General features: G+C 41.5%; 1 protein-coding gene across 1 annotated transcript in view; it reads right to left on the bottom strand.

Moving 5' to 3' along the window:
• Positions 1–7340: 7340 nt before the first annotated feature.
• LOC119661252 (E3 ubiquitin-protein ligase MARCHF2-like) overlaps positions 7341–11696 on the bottom strand; it is a 48166-nt gene continuing 43810 nt past the window's right edge. Inside the window, exon 7 of the mRNA XM_038070500.1 lies at positions 7341–7689. Within this exon, the coding sequence (XP_037926428.1) occupies positions 7551–7689 (139 nt within the window). The 3' untranslated portion in view covers positions 7341–7550. The remainder of the gene's footprint in view (positions 7690–11696) is intronic.

The following is an 11696-nucleotide window of genomic DNA, read 5'->3' as shown; positions in this document are numbered from 1 at the left end:
TAGATCAACCTGATAATGCAGGCGCTTCTGCGAAAAGAGCCGTCCATCTGGCTCAATGCATCGCCAAAGCATGTGACGCGTCCATGCCTAGGAGGTGGTCATTCCCCAGTAGGAGACCAAACTACTGGTGGAATGATGAACTGACTGGTCTTCGATCAGCCTGCCACCGAGCCAGAAGAGCAGCTTAGAGTGCGGTAAGTAGAGTCGATCAGGGGCAGAAAGAGTGCGCCTATAAGACAGCCCGCAAAATCCTCAAGCTCGCCATCCAGCGAAGCAAGAGGAAATGCATTAAGGAGCTCTGATCAGAAGCGGACTTCAGCCCATTGGGGAGAGCTTATGGAATCGTGATAGGGACGATTCAGAGGCCGTTCATCTCCACAGATCATGTGTCCCACCCTCTTGTTAAAAATCATCCAGGGGTTATTCCCCCAGCAAGAGAGAGCACCGACACATTCCAACCACCTCTGAATGTGACGGCAATCCCGTCCAGTCACCAGAGACGAGCTGCTGGAGATCTGCGGTAGAATAGGAGACAATAAAGCGCCGCGCCTGGACGGAGTACCGAATAAGGGTCCTTAAGCTTGCAGTGAAATCCAGGCCGAGCATGTTCGCTGAGTTGTTCGAAGCGTGCATGTCCGAGGGAATATTTCCAGCGACATGGAAGCGGCAGAAGTTGGGACTTCTGCCTAAGCCAGGTAAACCTCCAGGTGAATCATCCTCATACCGACCCATATGTCTTTTGGACACTGTGGGGAAAACGCTAGAGCGGGTAATCTATAATAGGTTACTCCCGGTTGTTAAGAGCCATGGTGGCCTTTCAGATAGGCAGTACGGGTTCCGTAAAGCCAGATCAACCATTGATGCCATCAAATTGGTTACTGGCTTGGCCGAAGATGCAATTCACGGAAAGGGTAGTACCAGCAAATATTGCATGGTAGTAACCTGGACGTGAAAAATGCATTCAATTCGGCCAATTGGAATCTAATACGCGAATCCTTAGCGAAGGTTGGTATTCCGCCTATCTCGCTGCTATCGTCGATAGTTATTTAACTGAATGGAGGCTCTGGTATGACACCGATGACGGACCCAAGGAGTACGTTGTTTCCGGGGGTGTTCTGCAGGGTTCTGTATTGGAGCCACTACTGTGGAACATAATGTACCACGATGTACTTAATCTTCCCCGGATGTCAGGGAACGCTACCAAACTGAGTTCAGTCTACAAGGAGGGCAGCCCTGAGGGTATGCTCTGCCTTCAGGACTGTCTCAGATGATGCAGCATTCGTCATCTCTGGAATTATGCCGAATTGACATCTTGGCAGATGAGATGGCGAATATATACAATACGAAGCCAACCTCTCCTCCATCGCGTACGAAGAAGACTGAGAGGGAGAAATCCATAAATAGATGGCAAGAGTGCTGGGAACGCTCTGGAAAGGGTCGGTGGACTCACAGGCTCACTCCTACCATCAGGGATTGGTTGCGGAGACGACACCGTGAGATTAATAATAATCTCACCCAGTTTCCCTACGGGACATGGAGAATATCTCCAATACCTTCACGGGTTTAAATTGGAGACCTCACCCGACTGTCTAATGTATGACGGAATTCTAAAGTTGCAACTACCCAAAGGAGTGACAATTATTGGCTTCGCAGACGACATCGGAGTAACTATCGTCGCACAAAACATTGATGAGATCGAGGTACTCACAAACGAGGCAATTTTTGAAATCAGGTCTTGGCTAGAGGAAGCTGGTCTGACACTCGCGGAGCATAAAACCGAGGTAGTTTTGATTACAAAACGAAGGAAGCAGACGTCGATAAAGATCAGGATTGGAGACCACATAATACAGTCTCAGCCAGCGCTTAAATACCTAGGAGTTACGGTTGACCAAAGACTGAAATTCAAGTCTCATCTTGAAAATTTAACAACCAAGGCTTCCGGAGTGGCTACATTGTTGGCAAGAATGTTGCCAAATATAGGTGGTCCTAGGCAAAGCCGTCGGCTCCTGATCTCGAGAGTTGTTAGCTCCATCTTGCTTTATGCAGCTTCAGTCTGGGCATCGTCTTTGAAGGTGGAAGCAAACAGAAGAAAAATCGCGGCCCCATACCGATTGAGCGCATTACGTACGTCATGCGCGTACCGTACAACTTCAGATGAAGCAACTTGTGTGATAGCCGGCATGATCCCCATCGACATCTTGGCGAACGAGGGTCGACGCCTGTATGACCCATCATAGGCAATCGGTGAGTCTTATAACAATCGTCGGCAATTGGCACGAAGTGATTCTATTTCGGAATGGCAGAAAAGGTGGGATGATTCACGTAAAGGATGCTGGACACACAGGATTATTCCAGATGTCTCTAAATGAGAATGAGGTTAGTTACCATTTAACTCAATTCCTGAGCGGACACGGAGGGTACCGTGCATACCTTTATCGCTTCGGGCGTGATGACTTCCCGTATTGCCCAACATGTGTGATGATTCTGGAAGATGCGGAGCATGCTGTTTTTAACTGCCCGCGGTTCGCTGCACACAGAGCGGAGGCGGAAATTGACGCCGAGGCACGGTTGACACCCGAGAATATCGTGGTCTAAATGCTAGCCTCTGAAACATCTTGGAGGGCGGTGGAGAAATTAATGAAGGCGATCCACAATCTGCTGAAGAGGGAGGAGCTTCGGAGGAAAGTTACAAATAACGACAGAAGCCGCATTTCATAACTGATCCTGCCCCGACGCCCGTCCTGTCCGAGACGGACAGGCAGACAGACGGATAGTCGGACAGACGGACACACGGACAGACGAACAGACGGACGGGGTGTATTTTGAGGCCTAGACTTCATATGCATTACTGTGATTTTTTTTAGATTTTGCGGTTGGATAGGTTCTCATAACGAGACCTGTTTTACTTTTCGGGGCACACATTTTGAGCTCTATCTACCCTGCATTTCGCTCAATATCAGAAATAAGATCAGTTTCGAAAAGTACGAATCATTTGATATCTCACATGAGCGTATTTTCTGAAAAAAATTACATCCGCCTTTGAAACTCAACACAAAGTAGGCACCACTTGCAATATGTAAAGGGACACACAGAGCACATAGCCAAATTTCGTAACAATCGGTTCAGGCGTTTCCGGATAGACAGACTTTAAAAACGTTTTATTTGACACACAACCTTGACAACAAATTAAGGAATTAAATTTTTACTTAAAAAGCCAGAAATGATGCGAAAGAGACTAGGTAAATAAAAACAAAGTTGGCATCTTGCATTCACTTCCTTGTATCAGGGCCAACAAAAACGACTTGTGAGACATGCTTAAACTTATCTTTTGGAAGATTTACATCTCTCAGCATATCATGTATTTCATACTGAGAAAGTGGTTGGGGCGTTCTATTATCTTTATCGTATTCATCATCAGGACATGGGAGCATCGTCTATAGCTTGTTGAGGTAGAAGCGACGACGAATTACTCAGCAACATTTCAAGCTATTGTCACGAAATTTTGTGAGAAGTATGGTCTTTGAAACCGTGAAAGAAGGATCTGCATTTTTTTCGAAATATGATCACATAAACGTCTTCCCGAAGAATTGGACAAAAAAATCCAGTTGAATATGTCCAGCGTCTTGTCAAATTCATGCCACGAAAAGTGTACTTTAAGTACTTACATATATGCTTTTGTGAACGGAGTGAAGTGGAAATGCTTGAAGACGCATTCGAACAATATTAAGATCGATGTAATAAACTTACAAAAAAATAAAGTAAATTACAAAGAAGATCAGGTTGGCAAATATGACAACAACAACAAATGTTAGTTAATCATAAACTTAAGATAAATCATGTCTAGATGTACTATAAGTAAAAACCTTATCCTAAATTCAGATATATACGTATATGCCCACTTCGTAAGAGGAAAATGTTAGATTGTTTCTTAAGATGAAATGTGTTGTTTTTGATATATGTATATGAATTACGAAACACAGGAAAGAATGAAGAAGAAGCTGCTTGCAAATTGAAAACCAAGCGCACAAAACTCCTCATATGAAAAAATACAAAACCTTCAATGCATGAAGGTCCAGTTTCCCGTTTTCCGACTTGTTTATTTTAAGTTTAAGTATTTGTGGAGCGAAAGTAACAATGGTCTCTATGATGTTCCATCTGATTCAGGGAAGTTTTGAAAATAAAAGAATGTTTGAAATAATAAAAACTTACTTTTCCTATTCGCTAGTGTTGATATATATTTTGCAATTAGCGATATTTCGGGAACCCCTTGTTAGCACTGATGAAGGTAAGAAGTGGTTCCCGAAATATCGGTATTTGCAAAATAAAAACCAATACTAGCGAATAAGAAAAACAAGTCTTTATAATTTCAAATAACTAATCGCTAGAAACACCGCGTAATTACACTCAGGTAAAGAATGTTTTCCGACCAGAGGCCATATTTTAGGAACACAACTTCAACTCATTTCCTTTCTTGGATTCTCGTCTTAGTTCTGAAACGCATTTCATATAACCCGTCCAGACATTTTGAAGTACATTGTCGTTGTTTCTATATATGCAGGAGAGTTAATCTTGAGAATCAACACATTTTCAATATTTTATGCAAAACGAAATATTATTAAAATGTGTAGGATATCAAATGAAAGGTTTCAATTGGAGCTTTCACAAACAGTTCTGCCGTAAATTTCCAAACGGGCGAGTGAGGGGTAAAGATGTGTAAACTTAAAGTCAGGCAGAACTGATTCCAGTATACTACCAACTATTTGAAAACCCCAGTTAAGTGCTTCCTAGCAGTACAAAATTTTGCGCCTGGATAGACGATATTACCATCATGAAAATCCGCCTAATAACATCAATAGTAGTTCAAATGAGATAGATAAGATGCTAACGTTCTAGTTTATGAGAATAATTGTCGTTGGATTAAAAGTCCAAGCTGTTTCAAGCTACTTTTCTATAGTCCAATTTAAGGCTTTGTGTGAAACACAGCCTGCTTATGATCGATTAAATATCTGTCTGTGCGTTTATCCGTCCATTCGACTGTCCGGGGGTATCTAGTTTAAACCTGAAGAGGTACTGGCGATATCCTCCATGCCCCGTGAGAAACTAGGTGAGATTATAATTAATCTCACCGTGTCGTCTCCGCAACCGAATCCCTGATGGCAGGAGTGAGCCTGTGAGTCCACCGACCCTTTCCAGAGCGTTCCCAGCACTCTTGCCATCTATTTATGGATTTCTCCCTCTCAGTCTTCTTCGTACGCGAATGGAGGAGAGGTTGGCTTCGTACTTGTATATATTCGCCATCTCATCTGCCAAGATGTCAATCGGCATAATTCCAGAGATGACGAATGCTGCATCATGCTGAGACAGTCCTGAAGGCAGAGCATACCCTCAGGGCTGCCCTCCTGTAGACTGAACTCAGTTTGGTAGCGTTCCCTGACATCCGGGGAAGATTAAGTACATCGTGGTACATTATGTTCCATAGTAGTGGCTCCAATACAGAACCCTGCAGAACACCCCCGGAAACAACGTACTCCTTGGGTCCGTCATCGGTGTCATACCAGAGTCCTCCATTCAGTTAAATAACTATCGACGATATCAGCGAGATAGGCGGAATACCAACCTTCGCTAAGGATTCGCGTATTAGATTCCAATTGGCCGAATTGAATGCATTTTTCACGTCCAGGTTACTACCATGCAATATTTGCTGGTACTACCCTTTCCGTGAATTGCATCTTCGGCCAAGCCAGTAACCAATTTGATGGCATCAATGGTTGATCTGGCTTTACGGAACCCGTACTGCCTATCTGAAAGGCCACCATGGCTCTTAACAACCGCGAGTAACCTATTATAGATTACCCGCTCTAGCGTTTTCCCCACAGTGTCCAAAAGACATATGGGTCGGTATGAGGATGATTCACCTGGAGGTTTACCTGGCTTAGGCAGAAGTCCCAACTTCTGCCGCTTCCAAGCCGCTGGAAATATCCCCTGGGACATGCACGCTTCGAACAACTCAGCGAACATGTCCCGTCTGGATTTCGCTGCAAGCTTAAGACCCTTATTCGGTACTCCGTCCAGTCGCGGCGCTTTATTGTCTCCTATTCTACCGCAGATATCCAGTCTGTCCGTCTGTCCGTCTATCCGACAAATAAATTCAATAATGGTAAATTACCATATTTTAGAAATTTACCCCTTATGTTCTTCCTAGAAGTACAGGTGACATCAGCATAGGACATAATTCTGAAAAGTTTGAAGCAATCTAACTATTATTAACAAAGTTATAGAAGATAAAAGTTTTGTATTTCAGGTAAATTTATTGCATTCTAAGAGGTGTATGCGGTGAAAAAATTTGTAAGTCAGCTAAAATACGATGGAATACTTTGCATTCTTAGCTATGTGCGGATGTAAGATCGTGCATAGAGAGTTTCTGACATAAGATGAACACAAAACCTTTATACCCGGAAAAACTGTATTTTGAATTTAACATACCTAGATATGTATTTTTAAACTAGCATAACCATCGTAAGAGGAAAAGAAAAGTTAAATACATTGACCTGTGTTATTAGTATCTTTAGTAGACCTATGTACATCATAATTTTTTTCGATTCCTCCATTGGAATTTTGAAACAAACACTAACAGCGATTATAGACTGATAGCTTCTGAAAGTAACAGAACTGTTACGTGCGCCCTTAAACCCCAGTCGGGAAAACTGGAAGGTGGGCGTGTGTTCTCTTATGTTGGAGACTTTAGTTGCATAACACTTCCACTTGTTAGCAGCAGCTGCCCTTCAGCATTCCCAGACGCATATTGAAGATGCAGTTAGTTCATTCCCCCAAACGTGCAAACATGTGACATGTCTTCCTAATCAATTTGATATTTACGTTTCATACAATAAATTTTGAGAAAGAGACTGCCTACTTTTACGGTGCGACCATTTTTCGTTCTAACTTACCCATTCTTTACCGAATTAATAGTCGAATCAGTTCGCTAAAGTACTAATTGAGTCTACTCATTTCGTACCACACATGACCATATCTTCAGCATTGTCTAAAACAGCAATCGTGAAACTAAGTACATGTGTATATAACTCTTGTTATTTTTCAAGATATCGTTCTTTAAGGTATCAACATCAAATAAAGACGGCCTCTCTAAACACAAGTTTGAGATATATCATGTTACGTTATATAGTATATCACCTTTTCCGAGAAAAATATACTCAACTGGTGAAACACTACAGAATCAGCTCATACGATTGGAAAGGTAGGTCACATATCATGCTTCCTTTTTCCGGATTTACGGAACAGAGAAAATCAATCAGTCCTAAGAAAACAGTAAAATGGAAATATTCAGTTCTGTTAATGTTTTTTTATTCAGTTTGTTTATGTTACATGTTAATAAATGTGTTTACAAAGGAAATGATATCTCTTGCGACTGACATACATACATATATGGAATTCCTTAAAAAAGTTCGGTGATCAACTAGGCTTTGTACAACATTAACCTTAGTCCTATTGGGAAAATTGTGGGAGAAAATTTTACCCAATACGTACGGACATCAAATATTCGTTATCCGGATTTCCCTCTCAGTATTTGTAGATGTACGGCTTTTCCTGAGGGAAATTTCTCGATTAGGTTGCACTTTTTCTCTTACGTCAAAATAAATTAGCTTTACTTGACGAGCTGATCGCCACCATCTAAAATCATTCAGAAAAACTTATCACTGGAAAAATCTTGATATGTATACGTTAATGTTTTTGTAAGTTTGAAAACTATTCAACATAAATAATTTCATTTGAGTTATGACTATGCATGGATGGATGAATGGATTTTTAAGAGTTTGCTTAAAGGTTTATTGAAAATAAATCGATTCACTGTCTGTCTGTTCGTCTGTCTGTATGTCCGTTTGTCTGTCTGCGGGGGTCCGAAAAGGGTCCATTATTTCAAGCAACGGTTTTCAAAAACTACATAATCGTGGTCCATACCCATGGTATCCAGGCTCCGAAATATTCTTCCTAACGATTTCTGCTGTAATAATAATTATTATTAATCCGAGTTGTCACAATCTCCGTAGATGGCGGATTTTACGTAATACTAGCACTAAATGCCAAGCATTTAGGCTCCGACGACCATACCTACTTAGAACCTAAAGTGGCGCCGGTGGTGGTGTCCGGTGGTAGGTTAATGGAAGAATCCGTCGAGAACTCCCCGCAACATAGAGCATGTATGCAAAATCGTATATTTTTACGTGGTTTGAACCAGACTGTGCGAGAGTCCCAAGACATCAAGAGAAGCCGTGAGGGATTTAGGTACAATACCTGTAGCTGACAATATTATGAGAACTACAATCACCCGCCCATAACGCCAATGTTCAATGTTGCTACTCTGGGGGATAGCAACATCAATAACATAGGTGGAGCGATGCGTCTTGTCAACTAACAGCGCAGGCTTGTTGAGCGATATATGGCGATCAGTTTGAATTTGTCGGTCCCAATACATACTGTAGCAGAACTATCAAGTACCGCTTGCAGCTCATATTGGCAAACCGGTCATGTTCCCGTGATCAGCCCATGCTTGTATGCAAGGTTTAGATGGATCACCTTACATACAGCATTATGCCTGCGTGTATTGCACTGCACTAGTCGTTCTCCACTCGTTCTTTCATGATCAGTTTTTTATAAGCTCGGGTGACGACCACGCCATCCTAAATTGCACACATAGATCCCTCCGTCTGAGCAAAGAGCTCCCAAGCACACAGCCATCTATTGGATAAAAGCTAGTCGACAAATGGTTGCCAATGACAATTCACGTGTTAACCGTGCATTGCCTTTGACTTCCATTCATCGATCCGATCTTGATCTGACTTCACCACACTCGGAGGATTGAAAGATCGATCCTGCAAGTTAAGTGGAGTCAGCCCACAGTCAGCCTTGGAAACAGTCGCATGCAAGGGACTCGCATGTTCTTCGCTGTAAAAATAAGCGCGCAGCTAGTCGGCTTGGTGATGATGTTGTGCCGCCACGTCAACAAAGCCCTTTTATTTAAATCATAGCAGAAATATATGTGCATGTATGGCTATAATCGAGTTGTGCTACTGCTACTTAATAAATGGTTGTAAAATATACATATAACTGCCAGTTAATATTATTAGGGACGAAAAAGCCACATCTTTACACACATTTTTTAAAGGGAGTTACGTGATCATTCATATTATTTCTCTAAACTCATTTTCGGATCAAACACCTCAATGTAAATATCTTAAAACCAGGCATCACCGCAGTCAATGAAATTTCTTTTCTCGTTCTTGTAATGAATATATTTTTCAATAACAGATGTTTATTAACCATAACCGCAACCATTAGCGCAATCCAATTAGGTATAGGCCTGAAATCATGTTGGGGTACGTCGTTCAAGACCATAATGGCACACACTAGAAGGCAATGGAGTCAGCATTGTACTGTCCAGTCATTGTAAGGGCACAACCGCATCTCGCCAACGCGACGCGATCACAAGATGCAAAATATTTTTTATAGGCAGCTCGACGTCGAGTAGCTGCTAACAATATTTTGCAGCCCTGGATGTCATTTCTAATTATCGGAGGGGTTTGCTCACTGATCAAAATATCAAAACATTCAGCTGGTTGCAGTCAGCTGACCGCATCAGTGTATTGGCATTTTGCATCACAGCAGTTATGCTAAAGGTAGTGTCGTGTCGTGTATCATAGATAGGGCAATACCTTCACCCTGATTTGACTCAGCAACTCACTCACAACTGAGTGGAGTGGTATCCAATTAAAATAAAAATACCTCTGCCGCCAGTGAAATTCGAATTTTTTTGCCCCGTGCTAAACGGCACTCGTTCACCATTCATAGTTCTAGGAGGTCAGGGCAACGCACAACAGAAAGTGTGCGATGTATGCGGCTTAGAAATGCCAAGAAGGATCACAAAGGCATTGGTGGAAAAGAAGCTGGAAAACGATAAGGTTATTAGTGACCTCACTACATTTTTTGGGCTAGCTATTCGTCGACACGCAAATTCGAGAGAAGGAATGAAGCAAGAAATTTGTACAACTTTCTTCCATAAATGTTCTACAGACGAAAATCTTCAGCATCAAAATTGTCCAGCAGGCGGTGCAAATGGCGCAAAGGGAAAGCTAAAGGAGAACTGGATAGTTTCCACCACGAGAAGGCACCTTTGAATGAAGAAGTTTAAACAGTCATCAAACCAATCTATGATTCAAGATTTGTCACGAGACGATCTGTTGAACAGATGTTTAGGAGTAGAGACCCCGAATAACATGAGTTGTTATAATAAATGCCTTGATCTGGACGTTCGCTCCTAAACACCTTCATTCTAGGGCCAAGGTCGTAGAAATAGCCACTTTTCTGGCTGTAATTATTTTCAATGAAGGATTCAATGGCATTCTCAAAATCCTAGTGACAATGGGATGTCAAGTTGGTCACATATGTCAGGTTTATGTCGACTGCCATAATGAAGCGCGAATTTGGCGGTCCGAGCGACGATCGACTAACCTCGCTAAAAGAGCTCGAATTGAAACCAGAGAGCAACAATCGGCCTTACAAGACTTTTTTGAAGAAATGGAGAGAAATGGACCAGGTATAGCAGATTAATGGTGAGTTAAAATTTTACTGTTAATAATCACATTTAAATTTTCAAATGCGTTTTTCTCGAAACTGCATCTTGAAAATCGGCTGCCACCATAGCTCAAAATCTATCCAACCAAATTCTTTGAAATTTGCACAACTTCAATCACAATCGGAAGGGTTGATTTTTTATTCATAAAAAAAGTCGAAAAAAAAACACAAAAATCCAAAAAATTAAGTTAAGCCCAGCAAAAATTTACCTTTTAATATTTTCTAATTTTCCTAGTTTGCGGACCGTGGAATATTGTCCACATTGAAATGCCGTTTAGTTTTTTTCCTCAGATGAACACAGCGCCCTCCAGCATGGCAGCAGAAAAACACCTTTTTTTGGAGATGGGTGCATAAATTGACACGTATTCCGACAACTAGCTATGATATCAAGCTGAATAATTAATCGCATATACTAGAGATATCAATAAACATATGGTGAAAAAGTACACGTTTCTATCTTTATCCAGTCCTCCAAAATAATTTTTCAAAGAAAGCCAAAAAAACGGTCTTCACACGGGATGACCCCCTTAACCGATCGAGGAGTAACTTAGTGGATAAAGTGGACTTCGTTATCAATTTAGATAGGTGTGTGCATATATACATATATAAGCCTCTTAATATATACATATACATACATATATCTGTAGATTTGGAAATCTTTGAAAGAATGTTTTGAATTTTTAGCTTTTTTAGCTTCGAAAAGAAAATATTCCTTACATAAGAGGAGTACAAAACCTCTATACTTGAAGAGTCCATTCATCCTTCCATCAGTACCTGTATTCCGACATGTTTTAGGAAGAAATGACTGGTAAGATATGGTAGAAGGCACCTAGGAGGAAGGACGGTTATTTGTCTGTTCCTAGCTATAGTCCAAGATCCATAATCTGGATAACACCGTCAAGCAGCTACCGTGTTCGTAATTCAAAAGCCCCAGAGTTCGACATCGTAGATTTATGGATATAGTCGGTTAGCAGGAAAAAGTTTTGTAGTTCCCTTAAGCAATTGATGTGATGACTTTACAGTCTGAGTTCTCTGAAAACTTGGTCAAG

Source organism: Hermetia illucens, chromosome 1, assembly GCF_905115235.1.
Source record: "Hermetia illucens chromosome 1, iHerIll2.2.curated.20191125, whole genome shotgun sequence".
Classification (NCBI taxonomy): Eukaryota; Metazoa; Arthropoda; class Insecta; order Diptera; family Stratiomyidae; genus Hermetia; species Hermetia illucens.
Note: the sequence above shows the minus strand (reverse complement) of the source record. Positions and strands in the feature narration are given on the sequence as shown.